Source organism: Prionailurus bengalensis, chromosome A3 (assembly GCF_016509475.1).
Source record: "Prionailurus bengalensis isolate Pbe53 chromosome A3, Fcat_Pben_1.1_paternal_pri, whole genome shotgun sequence".
NCBI classification, from domain to species: domain Eukaryota; kingdom Metazoa; phylum Chordata; class Mammalia; order Carnivora; family Felidae; genus Prionailurus; species Prionailurus bengalensis.
The window spans coordinates 55,110,581-55,136,209 of record NC_057354.1 but is presented as its reverse complement, the minus strand read 5'-3'; the positions used below and the strand labels follow the sequence as shown (position 1 = coordinate 55,136,209).

The 25,629-nt window shown below is 45.7% G+C and overlaps 1 protein-coding gene across 1 annotated transcript in view; it reads right to left on the bottom strand.

Moving 5' to 3' along the window:
• TGFBRAP1 (transforming growth factor beta receptor associated protein 1) overlaps positions 1-25,629 on the bottom strand; it is a 60,301-nt gene that overhangs the window by 23,779 nt on the left and 10,893 nt on the right. Inside the window, exons 2-4 of the mRNA XM_043603045.1 lie at positions 15,811-16,512; positions 5,100-5,294; positions 2,607-2,761 (exon numbers count right to left, since the gene is read on the bottom strand). Of these exons, the coding sequence (XP_043458980.1) occupies positions 2,607-2,761; positions 5,100-5,294; positions 15,811-16,498 (1,038 nt within the window). The 5' untranslated portion in view covers positions 16,499-16,512. The remainder of the gene's footprint in view (positions 1-2,606; positions 2,762-5,099; positions 5,295-15,810; positions 16,513-25,629) is intronic.

The following is a 25,629-nucleotide window of genomic DNA, read 5'->3' as shown; positions in this document are numbered from 1 at the left end:
CGACTGGACATCGCTACTTGGTGAAAGGAGAGGCGAGGGAGAAAATATCACACAAAGAACACTGCACCTTTCCATAAGAAAATACTGCACACTTAACGTGTGCACATGTGTGTATGCAAAGAGGGGGCACCCCGATGTGTGGCCCACCTAGACACCCAACATGTCCACTGGGGCAGCTCACGGGGCCGAGAGCAAGCAGGGCAGGGGCAGGCCTCAGAGTCTCCGGAGGTCTGATCCTGACCCTTCTTTGCCCGGCCACCCCACCAGGAGCTGATGCACAGGCTGCAGAGGCAAGTATACTCAGCACAGCACCAGTCCTGAACTGAAGAGCTCTCTTCTTTTTGCCTCTGCTGCCCCCTGCTGAACACTAGGAGATTGGTCTCACTTTCAAAAATCAGGAACACAGGGAAGGAAACCATCAACAAAATCAAAAGGCAACTGACGGAATGGGAGAAGATATTAAGTTAGTATCCAAAATCTGTAAAGAACTGATCACACTCAACACGCAAAAAACCAAATAATCCAGTGAAGAAATGGGCAGAAGACATGAACAGACACTTTTCCAAAGAAGACATGCACATGGCCAATAGGCACATGAAAAGAGGCTCAGCGTCATTCATCATCAGGGAAATACAAATCAAAACCACAATGTCACCTCCCACCTGTCAGAATGGCTAAAATGAACAACTCAGGAAACAACAGATATTGGCGAGGGTGTGTAGAAAGGGGAGCCTCCCCCTTTTTTGGTAAACTATGAAGCTGTTTATTTATTTTTTCATTTTGAGATAGAGAGAGTGGAGGAGGGGCAGAGAGAGAGAGGGAGAGAGAGAATCCCAGGCAGGCTCCACACTGTCAGCACAGAGCCCAATGTGGGGCTCAAACACACTGTGAGATCATGACCTGAGCCGAGATCAAAAGCCAGACACTTAACCGGCTGAGCCACCCACGTGCCCCAAAAGGGAGCCCTTTGGCACTGTTGGTTGGAATGCAAACTGGTGCAGCTACTCTGGAAAACAGTATGGAAGTTCCTCAAAAAATTAAAAAGAGAACTACCCTACAACCCTGTAATTGCACGAGTAGGTATTTATCCAAAGGAGTGTTATCAACAATCATCAAATTATGGAAAGAGCCCAAATGTCCATCAACTGATGAATGGATAAAGAATTTAGTATATGTATACTATGGAATATTACTTGGTGGTCAAAAACAATGAGATCTTGCCATTTACAACAAAGTGGATGAAACTAGAATGTATTATCCTAAGCGAAATAAGTCAGTCAGAGAGAGACAAATATACGATTCCACTCATATGTGGATTGTAAGAAACAAAACAGATGAACATATGGGAAGGGAAGGGAAGGAAAAGATAAAAACAGAGAAGGAGGCAAACCATAAGAGACTCTTAAATATAAGAGAACAAACTGAGAGGGCTGATGGATGGCCTCAATGGGTGATGGGCATTTAAGGAGGGCACCTGTTGGGATGAGCACTGGGTGTTATATGTAAGCGATGAATCACTAAATTCTATATATGTTAACTAACTTGGACTGAAATTTTAAAAAGTCGGGAATAAAGAGGGAAGGTTCATCAATCTTTCAACATAGAAAAGACAGCCTCTTCACTTTGGTGAGCACAGCATAACATTTAGAGAAGCTGAATCCCTATGCTGTACACCTAAAAGTAACATAGCATTATATGTCCACTATACGCAAAAAAAAAAAAAAAAAAAAAAAAAGCTCTCTTTCATACCCATAACCATAAATTACACGTCTGGTCTTCTTTCATTTGACAGCATAAAGCAATTGAGGCCAGAAGGCATTACTTCACTCCACAACAATCACTTAGTCATGTGGAAATCTGACTGCTGGGTAACCATCAAGGGATCATGATTAAGTCATGAGAACTTTTCATGATCAGTTTCCATATTCAATGAAGCACACACACACCCTACCATGTTTCACTATTTTCAAATATGTAGAGTAATGTGAACTAACTAACGACTGACCGAGAAGCAATTTTTAGGGAACCTGATTCCACTGGATGTAAGAATACCTTATGATCCTTGGATTGGTTTTATTTATCATACCAACCACATTAAAGCTGGTGCCTCAAGGGCATTAAAAGTGTCCTTGTATGGAAATTAACCAGATGGATTTCTGCAGTCTTAGGTAGTTTAAGAGCATGGCTCACAAAGCTTTTCCTATAGTTTAGATAAATCTAAACTTTTAAAATTGAACCCCATCCCAACAAACACAAATTCTAAATTAGGAGACAAATGAAGCTGACGTCGTTACCCTTTATGAGAACTATCCCCCGACCCCTCTCTGAAGGCCCACAGAAGAAGAAAGTTGACTAGAAACACAACGTGTTATATACGTCAGACACAGGAATTACTCGGCCTCTGTTAGCAGTGAGACCTTGGTCCAGCTGTCCGACTGCAACTTGCCTCCATATCTGTATGATGTGAACGGGCTGAGGAAGTAAACTAACAGATACGAAAGCAATCTTGCGGTGCATCGGGAGGGCCGACGTACGTTAATGAAATCTGAGTGTTTCTTAACCGGTGGCTTGGAGGCATGCTTTCTTGTAACCAGCTAATTACAAACCTGAAATTTTTCTTTTGGAATGTTCCTCCGGGCTCCTTTGGCTAAAACCAAAGCCTCTTCCACTCGACGGCTTGCTAGAAGATCCTGTATTTGCTTTTCCAGGGGTAACGGAACCAAGATGTAAACTCCTTTACTTGTGGCGACAATCACTCTTCCTGGGAAAAAAAATCAACAAGTGTTGGAAAGAGAAAGAACACACGCTCTTCCCAATAGGATCGTTACTGATCTGATGACTGATTTCATCACAGTTCTCTCAACACAGAATCCCTTCAGAAATTATCAATTACAGTGCTTCTCTTTTCTTCTTCACATACTGCCAATGGTCAGAAAAAGTGGGGGGGGGGGGGAGACACGAATACCACATTTCCAAAGTACGAGACAGGCTTTTTTGCCGTTTATTCAAAAGTGTGGGTAAATGTAAAATCAGTTGAGTAGATACATAACAGAAAGCCCAAAGAAGCTGTACAGATCAATTATGGCAAATGATCAGTGAAGATTATGATATACTACCCCTAAAATGTTTTTTAAGAATTCTTTTCTTTCCATGATAGTTTATAGGAAACTAAAATTATACGACACAACATTCTGAACCGTACTTCATACTCACCTCCCACCCTAATACGCCCAGGTCTTGGCGTGACCTCAATCATTTCCTTGCAGCCCTGTGAGTTCACCTGACCTGTGGCCAACCCCATCACCCATCGCCCTCATTTTACTTGGGAGACCCGGTGCAGACAGTCCACAAAGCTAGAGCTGCAAAGCAAGTTGCGCTCCGGCTCCGAAGCCTTGAGTTCTGCTCCCGTCTGGAGATGCTCTTGAAGCAAACCATCACCTGTCCGCAGCAAGCAACAGAACGATCTTCTCTTCCTGTCTGAAGGATGACTGGGTATCAGCCAACCCTTCTCTGATCCTCCGCTTTTCTCTCCCGGGAACCCACTGTTCCATTCTGGCCCCACTGCCTGAAGGCCTCATCTTTCCTTGCCTGGATTATTGTCACATCTTCCTAAGTCTTTCCACTCTGCTCTCTCGTCCAGGTTACTTGCCTTCTATATCACGGCCAAAGTAACGTTTCTCATACTCAGAGGAGATGCTGTCCCTTCTCTGCACTGGGGTCCCCTTTCCCAAGGAGTCTCCCCTTGGTTGCACCTACGGTGGGTTATGTCGGCAGCCTCTATGTGCCTGTGACCCCGTGCCCACCTCTGCCACTCGATGTACACGGCACCGTGATATTGTTACGAAACACGCACTCCTGATGCATGTGTCAGGGCCCCCGACTGGATATGCCATGCTTAATGTGGGGGCCGAGAGTCTTAGTAAGTTTATATCCCCAGCATCCAGAACAGGAAGGGCGATGTTTGGTGAGCTAACACCCTTAAGTGGCACATGTAACATACAAATCTAGATCAGTTCCTGGTTTGAAGAAAATATCATACAAGGCATTCATAGGACGACTGGGGAAATCTGAACATGGCTCACTTTCTAAGGTGTGAAAAGGGCTTTGTGGTTACATGGGGAAATACCTTAATTCTTAGGAGATTGCACACTGAAGTATTTCGGATTAAATGGCATGATGTCTTTTACTTATTTTTAAGTAGCTCACCAAAATGTTTACAAGTGTTGAGTCTAGGTCAATGGTACATGGTGCCTCACTTTGTTTTTCTTTCAACTTTTCAGTACATTTAAAAATGTTCATAATAGGGGCGCCTGGGTGGCTCAGTCGGTTAAGCGGCCGACTTCGGTTCAGGTCATGATCTCGCGGTCCGTGGGTTCGAGCCCCGTGTCGGGTTCTGTGCTGACAGCTCAGAGCCTGGAGCCTGTTTCGGATTCTGTGTCTACCTCTCTCTGACCCTCCCCTGTTCATGCTCTGTCTCTCCCTGTCTCAAAAATAAATAAAACGTTAAAAAAAATTAAAAAAAAAAAGTTCATAATAAAATTTAGGAAAAGTAAAATAAATCCTTCGCCCAGCTCACGGCTGCACACGAGGGGAGGTCCCTCCCGACTGCCCGGGTCTGCCCCAGCCTGGTGTCTTGCCAGGCCTCCTCACGCGTGATGTACTCCAGTGACACTGAATTGCCTGCATGTCCTGAAGCCCAGGGCTCCCTCTCAGCAGGCACCTTTCTCTCTACCTGAAGGTTCTTTCACACCAAATCTGCTCGGCTGACTCCTACTCATCTTCAGAGGTTTGGCTCAAATACCATCTCCTCCAGGAAGCCCTCCCTGATTATTTCCAGGAAACAATTCCTCCTCTGCTCTCCCAATTGGCCTTGCTTTGTGTTTATCAAGCTCTTAAACTGCTGCAGCTATTTGTTCAAATATCTGTCTCCCTTTAACCTCGGGGCCCCTGGAGTACAGAGACTGCACCACCGTCACCTGTGCGTCTTCCAAACTTACCATGAGGCCCGGCTCCAATGGACCCTTAATAACGTTTACTGTAGAAATGTCACAAGAGGGTTGATAACGAAATTCCATTATGATTTCTGTGTAAAGTGGTACCTTCAAAATCCTGGAGAATGTGGCCCTCCTTAAAGGGCAGGGTCTGCTTTTGCTGCTGGTCCAACATGCTGTGCACGGTGATGAATTCGTTATCCAGAGCTATGACATACGGGAAGCAGATGGCTGCCCCAATCACGTTCTCCGACCAGTGCACGGGGGCTCGCTGAGATATACCGGCAACCGTGGCAAACATGCCTACAAAAATAGGAAGGGTCAGTCGGGCCTCCAAATAAGTACAGCATTTTTTTCTGTCCGTAGACGTGTCTGGACGCAGAACGCACACCACCCCCTCCTTCGTTATGTTTCAGGAGAGGAAGGATGATGTCCTACGCTGCAGGTGTGAAAACCCCTACATGGCTTCATTTTTGTGTAGAAAACCACCTCCCCCTGAATGTCTACCTTGTATTTACTTCTAACTTAAAATGAACTTAGGGGCGCCTGGGTGGCTCAGTCGGTTGAGCACCTGACTCTTGATTTCGGCTCAGGTCATGATCCCAGGGTGGTGGGACTGAGCCCCGTGTTGGGCTCTGTGCTGAGCGTGGAGGCTGCTTGAGATTCTCTCTCTCTCCCTCTGTTCCTCTCCCCCTGCTTAAGCTCTCTTTCTCTCTCTTTAAAATACAATTTTAAAAAATGAACTTGAAAAAAGTTTACATATACCCACACAAAGGTATATAAAGCACATGTCGTCACCTGTGGGGAAAAAGTTACCTCCAAACAATTTAAGCAGCTTCGCAAGCTCTCTCTCATATCCAGTCTTCCAACTGGCTTGCATCTCTAAGTTACAGCTCTTCCTTGTCAAATGAATACTGAACACTGTCACTCAGATATTTATTGAGCTCCTACTATGTGCCAGGCGCTCCACAAGGTGTCCCATAAGGAGCGGGCCCTGCTCAGAGCTGAAGGCTACTACTGGACATACATACTCTACAATGCAGGGAGAGAACCAGATTTGCACTTCGAGACAGACTGCTGTTAAGTGTTTGTAAGTTCCACGTCAAATGACTGCTTATCTGTCTTGTACATAAAGCACCAAACTAGCCATTTCTAAATGAGCTACACATATACAGTCCACAGATACTGGGTTTACCAAAATTAATACATTCACGAAGGAAAGTCAATTCATTTTAACTTGGTTTCCAAACGAGTTGACATAAAACACCTTTAAAATAGCATGCTGGTGCCTGCAAATCGTCAGCTGCTACTGCAAACGACAAATGGTTTCTACTATACAGGATGGAGAGAGGGCAGGGGAGACACAGGAAGAGACCTGGAGACAGCTTTAAGATTAAGGACAAGGGGAAATATCTCAACTATACCATATGAGCAAAATTCCTAAACCCATGAAATCGTCAACTCACCTAAATTTTCTGTAGTTACAAAGACTGAAACATACTGCAGCCAACCAAGTACAGACATAGCTCTGTTCCTCTAAATTAGGCGGTTCCTGAAAATGGGTATCACGCAGGACCCACAGGGGTGTATGCGCCCTGCTCTCAACGGACACACGCTGAGGCCCTCCATGAAGAACGACACTGCTCTGAACACTGCTGGGCCCTGCTTAACATGCTACTTATGGGCTCTGGGCAAGTGGTAGCAAGAACCGAAAGTCTGACAAGAGGATAGAACACTGGGGCGCCTGGGTAGCTCAGTGGGTTGAGTGTCCAACTTTGGCTCAGGTCAGGCTCTTGCAGTTCATGGGTTCAAGCCCCATACTGGGCTCGCTGCTGTCAGTGGAGGGCCTGCTTTGGATCCTCTGTCCCCCTCTCTTTGCCCCTGCCCCACCTGCACTCTCTCTCTCAAAAAAGAAATATTAAAAAATTATTTTTTTTAAAAAGAGGATAACGCACTGAGCCTACTGTGTGTGTGTGTGTGTTATGTGTCCCACAAAGGAGTTACAACTGCCTAAGGTAAACCATTCTGACCTTACATATTTCCCTTTGACCCTTCAAAGTCTCCAAAGATCATTTTGAAAAAGACTAACTCAGGGCGCCTGGGTGGCTCAGCCGGTTGAGTGTGCGACTCTTGGTTTCAGCTCAGGTCATAGTCTCACGGTTTGTTGAGTTCGAGCCCCACATCAGGCTCTGCACGGACAGCGTGGAGCCTGCTTGGGATTCTCTTTCTCCCTCTCTCTATCTCTTCCACTCCCCCTCACACTCTCACTCTCTCTCTTTCTCTCTCAAAAATAAATAAAATAAACATTAAAAAAAAAAAGAAAAAGACTAAACACAGAAAGAGAGGCTATAAATTAGTAATTCACAAAAGACAAAAAATGCAAATGGCTGATAAATTCATAAAGAGATTCTCATATTCATTAATAACCAGGGGCACAAATTTAAATGAAAAAAAAAAAGCAGTCAAAAAACAACTTTTATCCATCAGATTGGCCAAAGGTTACAGACTGATGACACCAGTATCTCTATAGGGAAAACACACTGTGGAGAATAATTTGGCATTATCTACCAAAACTGAATATACACTTATACTTTGTTTTATTGAAAAATTTTTTTTAATTATTTTTCTTTATTTTTGAGAGACAGAGAGAGACAGAGCTCAAGTGGGGGAGGGGCAGAGAGAGAGGGAGACACAGAATCCAAAACAGGCTCCAGGCTCTGAGCTGTCCGCATAGAGCCCGATGTGGGGCCCGAACTTGTGAACTGTGAGATCATGACCTGAGCTGAAGTCGGACACTCAACCGACTGAGCCACCCAGGCGCCCCTGAGTATACACTTACACTTTAATTGATTCTACTTTTAAATCTAGCGCCAATTAGTAAGTACCAAGATGGTCACTCCAGTGTTTTTAGTAACAGCATAAAATTGAGTATATAACACATTAAAAGAATACATGGCTCTCGCTGAGCGCATCACGCACAGAGAAGAAAGCTCGCCTATTAACTGTGGATATGAAAAAAGGGCAAACACCAAGTAGCGATTTCAATTCAGCGAACTCTTACTACATGAAGCACAGAGATAGCTACCAAGTGATAGACCAGCGTTTCAAGGATTCACAAGTGGTGAAGGGGTACAGGGAAATTCGTAAAATAAAAATTACCACACGGGAGATAAAGACCAGGGCACAGAAAGGTGTAAAAAGCTTTCTGAGTGCTGACAGAGTTCAAGTGTAGACAGAGCCCAGCGATCAAACAGCAGCCTGCACCAGGAAGGTGACTGGGACAGGGGGCAGCAGTGGGGGAGGGCATGTGTCGCCAGAACAGGGTGAACCCTGTCGGAAAGTCAAGTCGGGGTTGGAATGGGACGTGCGGGCTGTAGTCAGGCTGAGCAGTAAAGCGGTAAGTAACAAAACGTGTTTGTCACACGTCAGAGGTGCTTTGGAAGGCCAGCCTGGCAGGAGTGGGGACGGGGGCTGTGTGCAAGGAGCGGGACCCAGGGGAGGCCAGGCAGCTGCCCACCACCAGGAAGGAGGCCTCGGTCAGCCCAGCACTGGGGCAAAACGGAGGGGGAAGTGACTTCCAGAGCTGAATCAGGGAACCTGGCATCTGACTCAGTGGGAACAAGACAGAAGGTGAGTCAAGGGCCACCATGCGGCTGTTGGCCTCGGGATTAACACGACCACGTGGCGTCTAAAATGAAACAGAGATTAGGATGCGGGTAGGAGGCGATGTTTGCACTTCACGAACTCAAGGTCACAGACTTCTGGGAGAGGGGAGCCTGGGGTTCCAGCGGTTTCTCGGGCGATAGCAGCATGCTTCCTGAAGGGGAACAAATTGGTGCACTGAGCACACCCAAAGCCACAGCGGAATACAGGAGGACAGGACAGAAACCAGAAAACGTCTCTGCAGAGCGCAACCAAGGGCTGGCTGCTCCTGAGGCTGGTGAGGCCCCTTTGATCTCAGCTCTTTCCAAAGCAGGTAAGAAGTCAGGAGTTCAGTGGAGACACGGAAAACTCCACCGAGAAAACTCAGAGCTAGAAGGCGGAACCGGTCAGTAAGAGCCGTCTGCTACTGTCCCAGAGGTAGACGAACTTGGGACCGAAGGCACGGGGTTTGGCGTTTCCAGTGTTTTACAGTAACAGAGAGGACATAATTACGGTCTGAACTGGCCCACCAGCTGCATCGCCCAAGTATTCAGCCAGCATTAAAAAATGCTGGAGAGACACCCGACGTGCAGAGCCCTGGGAAGCATGAAGAATCTGGAATGAGGACTTAGCTTTGGAGGAGGAAATTCAGTTAGCACTATCCTGACTTTTCGGTGTGTTGAGAGCCAGCCAGCTGAAAAGAATCCGAGGGCACAGGTGCTGGCACGCCACTCACCCAGGCACTTGGCCAACGTAACCCCCCAGAGGGACCAGCATACAGCGAGCCTGAGGATGCTGCGAAACTTCCCGTCAAGTAACCGTGTTCTGAACAGCACACTCTCGTGGGAACGTGGACAGCAAGACGTGGTCCAGCCTCATCTTGGCATTAAATCCGGGTGACTGCATTTCCCGCTTATGGCTGGGTATCGCCCGACCTAGGAAGTATGCAGCGCAGAGGCCCTGACATGAATGTTCTCGAAATGAAAAGGGCAGAAACCAGGGGCCAAGAACAAAGGCTTCTACACACCCAAAAAGCAGAAGACATCACTAGAATAAAAGAGCAGAGCAAGAACTGGCAATTGAGGGGCCCAGGTCAAACAGCATAAGGTGCCACAAAACCACGTAGGAACAGAAGGCACTGTTATTAACACACACTAATTAATTATACACTTGCTAAGCAGGTGACAAATTCTACTGTCTCTATATTGTCAGAGTCAAGTGCAAATGTAACAAATGTGTAAATTGTACATCTTTTTTTTTTTTAATTTTTTTTTCAACGTTTTATTTTATTTTTGGGACAGAGAGAGACAGAGCATGAACGGGGGAGGGGCACAGAGAGAGGGAGACACAGAATCAGAAACAGGCTCCAGGCTCTGAGCCATCAGCCCAGAGCCCGACGCGGGCTCGAACTCACGGACCGCGAGATCGTGACCTGGCTGAAGTCGGACGCTTAACCGACTGCGCCACCCAGGTGCCCCCGTACATCTTTTTTAAAAAAGCATTATTTTCAACTTGTGCACCCTTTAAATGTCAGAGGACCCCCTTCTCTGAGCTGGGAGCGGGGAGGGGGCCACACGGAGTCAGGAGTAGCTAAACCATCTGCATTTTCCAAGAAGGATTAGCAGAATACAGAGTTGAAAGTGACGGTGCTCAATCACAGTATGAAAATTTCAACCAAGTATTGCTGAAAATGGGAAGATGTAAGCTAACACAAAAAGGGAAGAGTGGTTTCTCAGGACACGGGGGGTGAGCACATACCGTCTTCAGGGAGAAACGACAGCAAAATGAAAATATATAGCTTTCACATGTTGAAAGGTGCATTTGTAGTCATTACACTCATTTATTTGAACTCAGTTTCTGAAGTCGCGTAACGATGGTGTGATGGCTGTGCCGTATACAGAAGCTGTATACAGGTAACGTATGAAAGCACTTACAAGTGACACTAGTCAAATGTTTTCACTATAAAGCCTTTATAACGGAAACAGTCAGCTACTGGTTTATAAGCAGGCAAGCACACTGACAGAACAAAACAGAAAATCCAGAGACAGGCCCAGAGGCATAGATTGAGAGTGCATTAAAGGCAGCTGCCTAAATCAGTGATAGAAGGTGGGTTCTGCCATCAGTTTGTGGACATAACAGACAGTCATACAGAAAAAAGGTAAAATTGAATCCATTCCTTATACTCTGCCTATAAAAAAAAAAAAGGAAGCCATAAAAGTACTGGCAGAAAACATGGGTAAATCTGTCCATAACCGGAAGAGAAGGAAACCTCTAACAATGACTCAAAATTGCTTGGATTGGTGGTTCAGTGGTAGAGTTCTCGTCTAATTATGACTCAAAATCAAGAAGCAATAAAGTGAAAAACAAGGTTAATACATTTGATTATATAGAAATGTTGAAGAAAAGCTTTTATGTAGCAAAACCTGTAAGCAAATATTTGAAACATACACCAGACAAGTTGGTATCTAAATAGGTAAAGAACACAAAATAAATGGGGAGAGAAAAGAACAGATAATTCCCATCAAAAGAAATGCAAATGACTCTTAAATGTATGAAAAATGTTCACTCTTGCTCCTAATAGGAGAAATGCAATTAACTACATTGAGATCCCATTTCTTATGTCCAGACTGGGAAAAACACAAAAGTCTGACAACATACTCCACTCTGTTGGCAGAGCTGAGGGGAAACAGGCATCGTCATATGTTGCTGGGGAGAACAGAAAATGGGACGATCTTTTAAAAAAAATTTTTTTTAATGTTTATTTATTTTTGAGAGAGACAGAGACAGAATGTGAGTGGGTCAGAGGCAGAGAGAGAGGGAGACACAGAATCTGAAGCAGGCTCCAGGCTCCAAGCTGTCAGCACAGAGCCCGACGTGGGGCTTGAACTCACGAGCTGTGAGATCATGACCTGAGCTGAAGTCGGACGCTCAACCAACTGAGACACCCAGGCGCCCTAGAAAATGGGACAATCTCTAATCAAAGGAATATGGCGATACCTAGCAAAAGTCACATGCATATCTACTTTGACTCAATGATCCTACTTATAGAAGGCATTCCCATAGATCCATCAGGAAAATACAAAAAGATAAGTCCTTATTAATACCATAAAACTGGCAAAAACCCATATACCCCAATAGGGGATTTAAAACAACCATGGTGCCCCCACACGACTAAGGAGCGTGCAACTGTGAAATGAGGAATATTTCTGTGTTATAGGGCAAAAGGATCTCCAAAATACATTAAAATAAAACAAAAAAGCCAAGAAGGAGGGAGATGCAAAAGTTTACACATCTGTTTGTATTTTTCCCTTAAAAATGAAAGGATAAACCCTAAAAATAAAAGTTACCTACGGGAGAAGAAGAGAGTAAGGGAAGGGGACAGGATAGCAGCTCTCATCCACCTGAGCTGGAACCTTATAAATATTTACATGTAAAAATATAAAATAAAATAAAGCAATTCCTAAATATCCAAAGTAAAATAAAACAAATTAATTGAACTGTATATGCAGGTGGTGGCATAACCACACAGAGGGGAACTCTTCCAAGGGACTTTAGAACACAGCAATGTGACTGCACATTCCTGACAGGTTATATATGCCCTACCCTGAGGACAAAAAGAACTATAACAATCAAACTTTTTCCAGCCATTACACTATGGGAACAATGGTGTCAGTGCTGTCATTCTGTTGTGTGTCCTGTGAGATAAATCAAAGGAACAGCCATGTCGGGGTAGGGGTTTACTAAGATTTTTGGTGTGGTTGAAAGGAGATACAAGAATAGAGACAGATGAGGTCAATGCCCTTGCAGCCCTGAAGTGGTTCTATCAATAGGATTTCAGAATGGACTTTACCATTAAAAAAATGCATCCTTCTAACCCTGTCCACTGAAGAGACCTCAAAACAATGCACAACAAGCAGCTCTAGCACCCAGACTGTGGTCTCTAAACATCAGGGGTCCTTAGAGAAATGGCTGAAACCAGATCTAGGGCAGAAAATGCACAAAATGAACCTGGAACACCTTGTCACATCAGAAGGCAAGGAAGACATCAAAGTTCTAGGGTCATGTGAAGGGGGCTCAGCAGTCAACCTGGATAAACCCTCACCAAGCACAAATAGACTGAAACGTACCATATGGGTCTGAATCCATGAAGCGTAATGATACTTTTTAAAGTGTCATTCTGGATGAGAAGGGATCACCTTCTTGTTCTGCCTGTCTTACACAATGTACCTGGGAGCGACCAAATACAAGAAGTTTTTCCTCACTGAGGCAATCTAGTTAAGGTATGAAGGAGGAATGGGCAGAAACAGAATGTTGCCATTTAGCAACCGCCCCCGCCCCCGCCATGATTTAAGGATCTACATCTCACTCATCAATAGCTACTGACATCATGGAGAGAAAAAAAGAAACTACACAACCGTATGGAAGTCCTACCGTGAAGCCTTTTCTCTCCCCAAAACAAGCGATAAAAAACACTTGAATCTGATAAAACCTGTCATCCTAATTACAGGCTGGCAGGAAACATGAAGGTCAGCCTGACATAGTAAACAATATAAGGGGTTACAATCATCAGAATGCAGGCCGTGGGATGCTATAGGTGAAATGATCCAACCTCTTCAACAAAAAATTAAGGAAAAATCAAAAGGGAAGGGGAGGGGACCTTAAGAGGACTCACAGACCAAGAGAAGCTTAACACATCAGTCAACTGCAGTATACTGGCCTCATGCAGAGTCTGATTCAATCAAGCTGAAAAATAAACATATACTTAAAACATAAATTCATGTAGATAGGTATTTACATGTTTCTCTGCATATTTGTAACCAACAGGAGAAATATGGCATGACTTGACATTTGATGATATTAAGGAATTACTGTTAAAAATTTTTAGATATGTAATGGTGTTGTGGCTTTCTTTCTTTTTTAAATTTTTTAATGTTTGTTTATTTTGAGACAGACAGAGTGTGAACAGGGGAGGCGCACAGAGAGAGGAAGACACAGAACCCAAAGCAGAACAGAGCCCAACACGGAGCTCAAACTCATGAACTGTGAGTGAGATTATGACCTGATCATGTCCTGAAGTTGGACGCTTAACCAATTAAACCACCCAGGCGCCCCTCTTTTTTCCTTTTTTTAAATTTTTTTTAATGTTTATTTATTTTTGAAAGAGAGAGAGAGAGACAGAGCATGAGTGGGGGAGGGGCAGAGAGAGAGGGAGTCACAGAATCTGAAGCAGGCTCCAGGCTCTGAGCTGTCAGCACAGAGCCCGACGCGGGACTCAAACTCACGGACCGCGAGATCATGACCTGAGCCGAAGTCGGATGCTCAACCTACTGGGCCACCAGGCGCCCCTCTTTTTTCCTTTTTTAAGTGACTTAGAACTACATACTGAAAGGTTTATAGGTAAAGTGCTATGATGCCCAGGATGCTAGGATAATCGAGCAGAGGAAACGGTCAGGTGCATAAATCAAACAACTAGCAAGGAACAACTAACAGCTGAAGCTGAATGGGTACATTTGAGTTCATTATAATATTCTCTTTACTATATATATTTATGTAGGCTTTCCATAATACAATTTTTTTCATTAAAATTGAAATTTTTGTTAAAGAAGAAGGTGGTTGGGATAAAGAATTTTTTCCCAGAAAGTAAAAATTTGAGCTATCAAGTCATGAAAAGCCATGGAGGAACCTTAAATGCATACTACTAAGCGAAAGAAACCAATGTGGAAAGGTAACATGCTGTATGACACTCTGGAAAGATCAGTGGTTGCCAGAGGCTGGGGGTGAGGGGATGGACAGGTGCAGTACAGACAATTTTAAAGACAATGAACATACTCCGCATGGCACCATAAAGATGGCTCCATTTGCCCAAACCAATAGAATGTACAACTCCAAGAGTGAACCCCAATGTAAACGTGGACTTTGGGTGATGTTAATGTATCAGTGTAGATTCATCCATTATCGTAAGTATACCACTCTGGAGGGGGATGTGGATAGTGCAGGAGGATGTGCACGTATGGGGGCAGTGGGCATATGGGAACTCTGTACTCTCTGTTCAGTCTTGCTGTGAACCCCAAATTTCCTTAAAAAATAAAATCCGTTGGGGTGCCTGGGTGGCTCGGTCGGCTAAGCGTCCGACTTTGGCTCAGGTCGTGATCTCACGGTTCGTGGGTTTGAGCCCCGTGTCGGGCTCTGTGCTGACAGCTTAGAACCTGGAGCCTGCTTCGGATTCTGTGTCTCCCTCTCTCTCTGCACCTCCCCCACTCGCACTCTCTCTGTGTCTGTCTCTCAAAAATGAATAAATATTAAAAAAAAGTTTTTTTTAATAAAAAATAAAAAAAATAAAATCTGTTTAAAAACGTAAAAATCAGCCAGTGTACGCTCACTAGCTCATGACCTCAACTTTTGTTGTTACCGGAAAATATGTTTGTGCCCATCACCCTGAAATGAGACATCTACACCCAAACTATGGTTAGCGAGTACCAGCGGTCAGGGGACCCGCCCTCTCCAGCACCTGTATGTCCCAGACGCACACTAATGCTGAAATGAGCCATCCACGGCAGAAAGAAAGTACAAGCCACCCATGCCATTAACCGTTCTGAGTCTTAATTTTGATTAGGCAGCACAGAGAATTAGCAAGGCCATACAACAGAGCCCTTTCCAGGAGCTAGCTACAAGAAACTGTGGTGGAATCAAACTACAGTCGATAAAATTGGGGACAGAGCACTGAGGTTTTCGCATTTGAAAATGCCTCCGAGCGAGCTCAACTCCTCTTTATAAAGGAAAGTAAAAACAATCCACTGACAAAGCCACACACGTGAGAAAATCGTGTAAGGCAGGCTTACAGACTCTCATTTGGTAGTTATTTACTTTGAGGGATTTTCTCCCTGGAGCCACCTGCAGGCTCCTCTTTGGCACGAAATAAGGCTGGCTTTCCTTTATGACGGGCCTCCGTTTATTCCATTAACCTTCCATTCACAAAACAATCTAAGGAAGCTGTAGTAAATGCTGGTTACGCGGTTCTGTTTGTATCTTGCCACATATCCTCAGTGTTGCAAACACCCTTTACGAGTGTAGTATCTATCGTCACAGCTAACCGCTCCCTCTCGGATCTCCACAAGGGCTCACGGAGATACGGCACAGGGAACGGACAGACGGGAGGTGAAGGTTGGCGGGGGCTCACCCAGTCCTCCGGGGCCTGCCAGGAGGAACTCCTGTCTCCCGATCCTCTTGACGATGGGTCGCTTCTCGTCGCTGCAGTAAGGAAACAGGTCCTGGGCGACGCCCGTGTTGTAGTTCAGGATGATGTACTGGGTGGTCAGAGCCAGGCACAGGAAGTGGCCATCCACAGCCACGGCCAGGGGCTGCTCCGGCGTCGACACCTCCCTGACGATCTGAACCCGGTCCTCGTACACCAGGAACACCTGGATGGTCCTGCGCTTGACCGAGATGATGCAGACTTCCACGCAGAACGGGTCTCCGCTCACAGGGTTCTCGTTCAAGGCCAATGCCACGGCCCCTTTGATGCGAGCCCCCGAGGGGACAGGCTCCAGGGTCATCATGTTGACCAGGGTGATGGAGTTGTCACAGAGCACCAGCAGCCTGTTGAGGGCCGAGGCCGCTCGCAGCTCACTCACTGGCTTCCTGAAGCCCAGGTGCCGGTGCAGCTGCTTGGTGGCAGAGAACGTGGCCGTCCCTGCGGGCTGCGCCCTCTCCTCCAGCAGGAAGTGGTAGACGATGCAGTCACTGGTGCCCACGTACAGGTTCTTGCCACAGCACTCCACGCATTCGATGTGCCCCTGCTCCTTGTCACCTACCAGCAGCTCCCGCTCCACGGCAGAGACCAACGTGAAGGCCTTGGTGCTCATCATGTCTGCTGGCCGACCTGCGGGGAGAGGGAAGGGAAGGTTAATTCAGGGTAACGAACAATAAGCAGAACCACGGCAGGTCACAGGGAATGTACCTGATTCCTCAGTTACAACCTCAGTGAAAGGAAACCATTCGACACTGGTAAGAAACAGTGCAGAGAAGAAAAGCTCTCCTTCCTGGTCTCCTTCCACCAGGCAAATGGGAGACCCCAGCAGGAGAGCACATGCGTGTGCTCCTAATTGAGGCCATCCTGCCCATTCTCAACCCAGCTGGGATTTACACGGAGTTTCCTCATTATTCTTGGGAGATGAACCTGCAGGCGGAAGACAAGCACACGTATTCACCCGGAGACAACACGACAGAAATGTTTTCGAAAAAGGCAAAAGGATCCTCATTAATCTTCCCCTGAGCTGCTCTGGCCCCTTTTTAGCATTTAAGGGAATGGTGGGACGCAACTATGCCATGTGGTTAAATCCTGCCCCTCGGATCTTGTCAGAAACACGGAGGCAGGGACCACACCTTGAACTCCTCTGGGTTCTTCCCAGCACCCTCTCTGGCTCCCCGAGGAAACGTGTTCATGCAGAGTGGTAAAGACGTGCCTCAAATCTCCGTGTCTGGCAGGTAAGGAGGGGGGATACCTAGTAGGTTTGTGAGAAGTCACTTGTCAGTTCACAGATGACTCCCCCTGCACGACAGACTGCCCCGACCTCTCATCCCTGCCTTCCTACTTCCTCCTCTCGAGAGGACTCTGGTTTCACGCGCCACAAAGCTAGAGGCAGCAGAAATGAGCGAGATGGCCTTTCCCTGATCTCTCGGCCAGTAGGAAGGCAACTCACACAGGGTCCCCGATCTGCTCAAGCAGGAGGGAGAAATCTAGTTCCAAAGCGACGTACAGTCAGTCAGGAGAGGCTGGGTGGACTTTTCCATCACTCCAGGCTGCCCAGAAGTAGGGCTGCCTCCAGACAGACTAAATTCCTTAATCCTTTGAGGCGTTCTAGCCAAGGCTGGAAGACCTCTGGAAACTATTCGAGAAAGAATGGAGAATGCTATGATTTCTCATACCGACCCCCCCCCCCCCGCCCGTCTACAGGGGCGGCAACAGTTGCACTCCGGTCCCTTTCCTTGAATCAGTAAAATCCCCAGGGAGGAGGGTATCTCAGGTCTGGGGATGAGGTGTTTCCACTGGACACCATCAGAGTTATCTTCCTGTCCCCTACTAGCTATGTGACCTTGGGAAAGTCACTCGGCTTCTCCAGGCCTCAGTTTCCTCTTTTGTAAAACGAACATAATAATGGCACCTACTCCATACAGTATTTTGAGGTTTAAGGAAGTCAGCTCACACGAAATACTTCCTGTCTGGCACATGGCAAGTACTCGATAAAAGACTGTGATCTAATCTTTAATACATCCCTCTCAGAGCCCCAGCCTACGTTCAGTTTTTATTTCCCAAGCCGGGCACCAAGAAATGAAATAATGCTGTCTTCTGCCCTTAGCTACGTGTAACCTGTGTCCATCTCCTCTGAAGGATAGACTGAAACATAAGCCAGACACTCACTCCACACACAACCTCCTCCAGCCCAGGCAGTTTCATACTCGTTTACGCAAGCTCATCCTCGCAGAGACTATGGAAAAGAGGCAAGAAAGTAAAGCACGAGGCTCAGAAGGCACCACAGAGAAGGAATCGTGTCCATCTATCTGGGGCTGAGGGAACTCACAGGGTCCCAGGGCCAGTCCAGGGTTGAGGGAAAAGTAGGCTTCAGTCTCTGACACCAACAGTTTTTCAACACTACCATCCATTTGTCGTGACCGAAAAGAACCACGAAACTAAACCCAGGCGATAATTTTTTTTTCCCATTTCAACACCAATGAATGGTAAGTCTGTGAAAGCTAAGTATTATGGAACACTTCTGCCTTCACTGACTCATTAATAAAGACTACCCTTTAAAATGGCAAGATACGGGCGCCTGGGGGGCTCAGCAGGTTAAGCGCCCCACTTCGGCTCAGGTCATGATCTCACGGTTCGTGGGTTCAAGCCCCGTGTCAGGTTCTGCGCTGACAGCTCGGAGCCTGGCGCTTGCTTTGGATTCTGTGTCTCCCTCACTCTCTGCCCGCCCCCCCACCCGCTCCCACGCTGTCTCTATCTCTCAAAAGTAAACATATAAATAAATAAATAAATAAATAAATAAATAAATAAATAAATAAATAAATGGCAAGATAGAGCGATTCTACTGTTTAAACTGTGAATTGTATCTTTCCCTTTGCAGAAGGAATGGGAAACAGGCCTCGGGCACTCAGAAGCAAGTTCCTCGATGTAACTCTTTGAAGGTGTAGTGTCCATACATAATCCTAGCCTGTCTTCACTTCGCACAAGGGATAAACTAAACACATCTGCAGTGAAGAATACAGGAAAACAAACACACACTTCGTATTTAGTCCAACTACTGGGTGGGCAGAGAAGGAGGCAGGGGAGAGGCAGAGCTGTAAGAAAAGCATCTGGTTTATTACAAAGTCATGGTTTTACAGTACTGAAGAAATGCAATAGTGTTTCACTACCTGGTAACTACAGCTCCTCAAGTCTGGCTAAAGTTCCCTACAACAGGCCTTTAAAAAGCAAGTGTAGTTTCTAAGAAGCAGGAGACTGATGTCAGCATCATGGTGGCTAAGATGTTCCTCCTTTTAGCCCCCTTTGTTCAGTAACAAATTAGACGTCCGTGCACAAAGGCCCCTTGGTGGGTGTTGGGATCTAGCGCCACCCACTAAGGACCCAGGGAAGTCTCACCCACTTGCGCATCCAGCAACAGGCAGCCAGAACCCAGCACGGGCTGCGGAATCAGTGGCGCCACCAAACCCACCGAGGCCCCCCTCGCTGTGACCAGGGAGAAACCTGCAGAATGCCCACCCGGGCGGATCGGCACACGAAAGAGAATGTGCAGAGGGCCAGCCTTCCCAAGGGGAGATTCCAGCAGGCCGCAGGAGCAAGCCGAACACTAAACAGTCTGAGCTCGGTCACAGCAGAGGCAGCCTCTAAGAGAAACTTTCCCAGGGCTGCGCCCCGCCACGGAATCAGGGGGCTGATCTATCGGGTGGGGGCAACCTCTGCCTCGGAGGGGGGCGGACAGTGGTGCATGAGTGCCCGGCTCCCCCAGCTGTGTGAGATGCGGCTCACCATTGCTCTCCAGCAGGACCAATAGTACTGAGGCTGGATGTCCATGACTGGGGGGAGGAAGGCGAAGAGGAGAGAGGTGGATGGGAATTTCAAAGGGCGTTAATGGTATCGTGTGCAGCAGGAAGTCCAGCGGGGCCCTGTGGGAGTGCCACGTCCGGGGATCTCACTAGTGTGTCTCCAGGCGCCCCCCCCCTCCATGCCTGCGCACTTGACCCACACCTCCTCCCACCGAGCAGCGGCTCTGTGCGTGCCTTCACGTGCAGCACCAGGGAGAGCTCAGTAGACAGAGCCGCTCAGACGGACCACAGGGCTGCCTGTGGGCCAGGGAGAAACCACAAGCGAGCTACAGTGCCACCTTTGGGGAAAACGAAGGAGAAGTTTCCAGTAGCCGGCAGGTGGGACTGTAAGAACCAAAGACACAAAAGCTTAAGAGTCCCGCCACAAGAGGGAGCAGGAAGAGCAGGGCGGAAATCTACGCACACACGGAGAGGAAACCCACTTAACACTGCCATCTATGGTGCACAGAATGCCCCATCTCCAGGCAACTCGCACAGATTTAAGAAGCTGTCCACTGCCACAAATGTCAACGCAGCAAGGCCAAGCGACAGAGAACGTGACAAACCAGGAAAACACGCCATGACGGAATAACCACCCCCCAAACTGAGTTCAAAGGCACGAAATTTGTGAGCCAGCTGATAAAAAATTCAAAGTAGCTGTTCTGAAGACACTCAGTGAGCTACAAAGGAAACTCAGGAAGACAATTCAATGAAACTTTGGGAAAACATAGGATCAAAATGAGATTTTTACCAGAGAAGGAAATCATTAAAAAAGAACCCAACAGAAATTCTGCTGCTGAAGAGCTCAGTGAGTAAAATGAAAAATGCAATGGGTGGGCGGGGGTGATGTGCCTGGGTGGTTCAGTCGGTTGAGCATCTGACTCTCGGCTCAGGTCATGATCCCAGGGTCGTAGGATTAAGCCCTGCAACTGGCCGAGCTGAGCTTGGACCCTGCTTAAGATTCTTTCTCCCTCTGCCCTCTCCGCCACTTGACCACGTGCTTTCTCTCTCTCTCTAAAAAGAAAAATGCAACAGCATCTGCAGTAAGGAGGACGGAGGCCAGAAAACGTGGGCTGGAGGGTGAGGATTCTCAAACAACCCAGTTAGGGGAGGACAAAGAGGAGAGAATGAAGAGTGAAGAAAGCCTAAGCGATCAATAGGATTCCTTCAAAAGAACAAATACTGGAAAACCTGGAGTTTCAGAAGGAGAGAGAGGAAGGAGCACAAAATTATTTAAAGAAATAATAGCTGAGGATTTCCCAAGCCTGGGGAGAGATTGGGACATCCGACGTCACAAAGCAAACAGATCACCCTATTATCTCAATGCAAAAAGACACATTACAAATGAAACTGTCAAAACTTAAGGACGAAAGGAAGGACTCTAAAAGCAGCCAGGGGAAAAAGCACAGTAACCTTCAAAGGAACCCCATTAGGCTATCCAGGGATTTGGGACTTACCCCTCACAGGCCAGGAAAATCTTTCAACTGAGGAATGGACAAAGAAAGTGTGGTGTATGTATATACAATGGAATATTATTCATCCGCGAAAAAGAAAGTAATCCTGCCATTTGTAACAACACGGTTGGATCTAGAGGGCATCACGCTAAGTGAGATCACTCAGAAAGAGAAAGACAAATACTGCACAATCTCACTTGTATGTAGAATCTAAAAAAGCCAAACTCATAAACAGAGAGTTAAATGGTTCTTAGCAGACACTGGGGGTGGGAGAACTGGGGAGACGTTGTTTAGGGCACAAACTTGGAACTAGGGGATAAATAAGTCCTGGAGAACCAATGCACAGCTTCCTGATTATCAGCCACACTGTATTATGAACTTCACAGCTGCTGAAACAGAATCACATGGGGGTTTACTGAAAGCTGAGAAAGTAACATTCTAATACTTACAAGTGGCTTATTCCTTTATGCAGCAGGGAAGTTTTCTCCATGCTCTCACAGGATAAACTCACTTAAAAATAGAAATCATGGGGGGCGCCTGGGTGGCGCAGTCAGTTGAGCATCCGGCTTCAGCCAGGTCACGATCTCACGGTCCGGGAGTTCGAGCCCCGCGTCAGGCTCTGGGCTGATGGCTCAGAGCCTGGAGCCTGTTTCCGATTCTGTGTCTCCCTCTCTCTCTGCCCCTCCCCCGTTCATGCTCTGTCTCTCTCTGTCCCAAAAATAAATAAACATTGAAAAAAAATTATTTTAAATAGAAATCATGAAAACATAAACTATAGGCCATGCTTCTCCTTATTATCATTAAGTCCAACTTTCTGGGGTTGAAGTCAGAGAGATTTTTTTTTTTTTTAATTTTTTTTCAACGTTTATTTATTTTTGGGACAGAGAGAGACAGAGCATGAACGGGGGAGGGGCAGAGAGAGAGGGAGACACAGAATCCGAAGCAGGCTCCAGGCTCTGTGCCATCAGCCCAGAGCCCGACGCGGGGCTCGAACTCCCGGACCGCGAGATCGTGACCTGGCTGAAGTCGGACGCTTAACCGACTGCGCCACCCAGGCGCCCCAAAGTCAGAGAGATTTTAATTCACACTTTATTATGTGATCTCACACGGACTTGAAATTTCAACTTTCTGACAGAATGTCACCTTAAAGGAATGGTTATTAATTGAAAGATCAACTTTTTTTTTTAAGGTTTATTTATTTTTTGAGAGAGAGAGAGAGAGAGAGAGAGTACAAGCAGGGGAGGAGCAGAGAGAGGGAGACACAGAATCCGAAGCAGGCTCCAGGCTCTGAGCTGTCAGCACAGGGCCTGAAGCAGGACTCGGACTCATGGACCGTGAGATCATGACCTGAGCCGAAGTCGGACGCTTAACCAGCTGAGCCATCTAGGCACCCCGAAAGATCAACTTTTTAATATTTTTTTCAAAACTGCACAGTACAGACCTGGTGAGGAGAGACTTAAAAATATTAGTACATTCACGGGCAACAGTTTAAATACAGATACCATTATATATGCAACAAACACTTCTCAGTGTACAACAACAGCAAAAAGGCACTCTTCCATTTTCCAGGAGTATCCCCATCTTATTAAGGAAGAAGGACGAGGAAAAGAAGCATGTAACAGTGCAAAGCAATATGTAATGACCAAATGAACAAAATTAAAACATTAGCAATGACTTTCCACCAAACTGAGGGCATACACACGCCACAGGTGACATCAGAATCCAAGCGAGCATCCTTATAAACACTAGTGGAAAAATACTAATTTTCTTGTGCAGGTGTACACAGAAAATTGTCTTTTATGCTCATGACTGTAGCCACTGGTGAAGGGCCTTCCTGCTTTAGCATCTTGCCTCGGATTCCTTAGGCTTCTTAAACCTCAGCTCAAAAGTGACAATCCCATTCTTTCTGCTACTTACCGAGCTGGGCAGCAGAGACTCATAAGCCTCAGAAATGTTTTCCGTGTTTTTGACTGAAGACCTGTGACAACAGTTAGACAGGCTTCTGGAAGCCCAGGAGAGCTGATTCGGATGAGTTTATATGCAATGCAAGAGTACCGGCTACGTTCTGCTTCCATGGACACTGTCTGTCCCATAAAGCAAGCACCGTGTCCATATGGCTCTCTTAGCAAGTTCTACCAAACATTTAGGAATCAGATAATACCAATGTTAAATAATAAATCTTCTGGAGAATTAAAAAAAGGGGGGGGGGTGGAGGGGGCACATATCCCACTTCATTTTATAAGCCAGTATAAAGTAGAACTGTAATATCCAAACCAGATAAGGTCGTGGGAAGAAAGAAAATCCTAATCCTTCTCACTTATAAATCAACATGCTAAAGTATTAAATATTAGCACACTGAATACACAGACACACAGTATAAGATGGCATGTGATATTGGCTTAAGGTAATAAAATCTGTTGGTTTAATTCACATTTCCAAAATAAAGGCAAAAAGCACAGAACAAGGAACAAGACTATTACCATCTGTTTGGGGTAGATTACATCCCCCCAAATATGTTAAAGTCCTAACTCCCATTACTTGCAAATAGGACCTTATGTGGAAACAGGGTCCTTGCAGATGATCAAGTTAAGATGAGGTCATTAGGGGGAGCCCTAATACAATGTGACAGGTGTCATTATAAACAGGAAATCCGGACGCAAAACGGACACACATAGCGGAAAGACACGTGAAAACACAGGGAGAAGGTAGCCATGTATAAGCCCAGGAACGCCTGGAGCTACCAGAAACAGGCGAAAGGGCCTGCAGCATAGTGTCTCTCAGAGCCCTCAGACACCAGGACCTCAGACTTTTCTACCTTCCAGAACTGTGAGGCAACAAATGTATGGTTTTTTTTTTTTTTAATTTTTTTTAATGTTTATTTATTTTTGACAGAGAGAGACCAAGTGTGAGCAGGGGAGGGACAGAGAGGGAGACACAGAATCCGAAGCAGGCTCCAGGCTGTGAGCTGTCGGCACGGAGCCCGATGTGAGGCTCGAACCCACAAACTGTGAGATCATGAGCTGATGCGAAGTCGGACACTCAACCAACTGAGCCACTCAGGTGCCCCTAATGTATGTTGTTGAAGCCACCCAGTCTATGGTCCTTGGTTACAACAGGCCCAGCAAACTAATGCACCATCTCTACTCAACACTGTGCATGGAGTCTTTGCCAGTTAAAAAGGAACAATTATAAAAAACTGAAAACAAAGACACAACACTATATTTATAGATGCTATCATTGTTTACATGGAAACTCACAAATCTATTAGAATTACTAAAATTTTAGAAATGTCCTTTATACATATTATATATAATATATAATGGAATATTATTAGTCAGCTGTAAGAAATTATATCTTGCCATTTGTGACAACATGGACGGACCTAGAGGGTATTATGCTTAGTGAAATAAGTCAGACAGAGAAAGACGAATACCATGTGATTTCACTTACATGTGGAACCAGAGAACAAAAGCAACCCTCCCCAAAACACAAAACACAGAGACAGAACCGTGAAACAAACTGGTGGTTGCTAGAGGGAAGGGGATTGGGGGGGGATGGGCGAAAAAGGTGATGAGGATTAAGAGGTACAAACTTCCATTTACAAAATACATTAGTCAAGGGATGAAAAAGTACAGCATAGGGAATACAGCCAATAATATTGTAATAACGTTGCATGGTGACAGATGGTGACCACACTTGTCATGGTGAGCACTGAGTAATGTACCGAATTACAGAATTGTGAAATCATTATGTTGCACACCTAAAACTAATATAATATTGTGTGTCAATATACTTCAACTAAAAAACAAACAAACAAAATGGTGCCATCACGTTGAAATCAGGTGAGTTTTTTATAAAGTTAAACATGCATTTATCCTGTTACTACACAATATTACTCTGAAGGTTTCCAGTTCTCTTGAGTATCTATCAGTATCTGCAAAAAGACTTTTATGAGAATGTGCATAGTAGCTTTATTCATAATAGCACCAAACAGGAAACAACTCAGTTTCACCCATTTGTACCCATTTCTATGTGGGGTGTTCACACAACTTGGAAGTAAAAAGGAATAAACAACTGCTAGGTAACAACACAAATGAAACAAAAAAGTATACACATACTGTATGTTTTCATTTATATGAAGTTCAAAAGTAGGCAAAACTCATCTGTAGCGACAGAAATCAGAACAGTGTTTAGCTTGGAGAGAAAGGGGTGACCAAATGGAAAGGGACACAAGGACACTTTCCAGGGTGACAGAAATACTCAAGATGTTGTTTGGGGCATCGGTTACACAGGTATATACATTTGTTAAAATTCACTGAGCTGTACACTTAGGGTCTGTGTATGCAATTCCAGTAAAAATTCTCACAGGTGTGTGTGTGTGTGTGTGTGTGTGTGTAACTCAAAAAGCAGATTATAAAATTCATATGGCAGAGGAAGGGCAAAAAAAAGCAAGACAC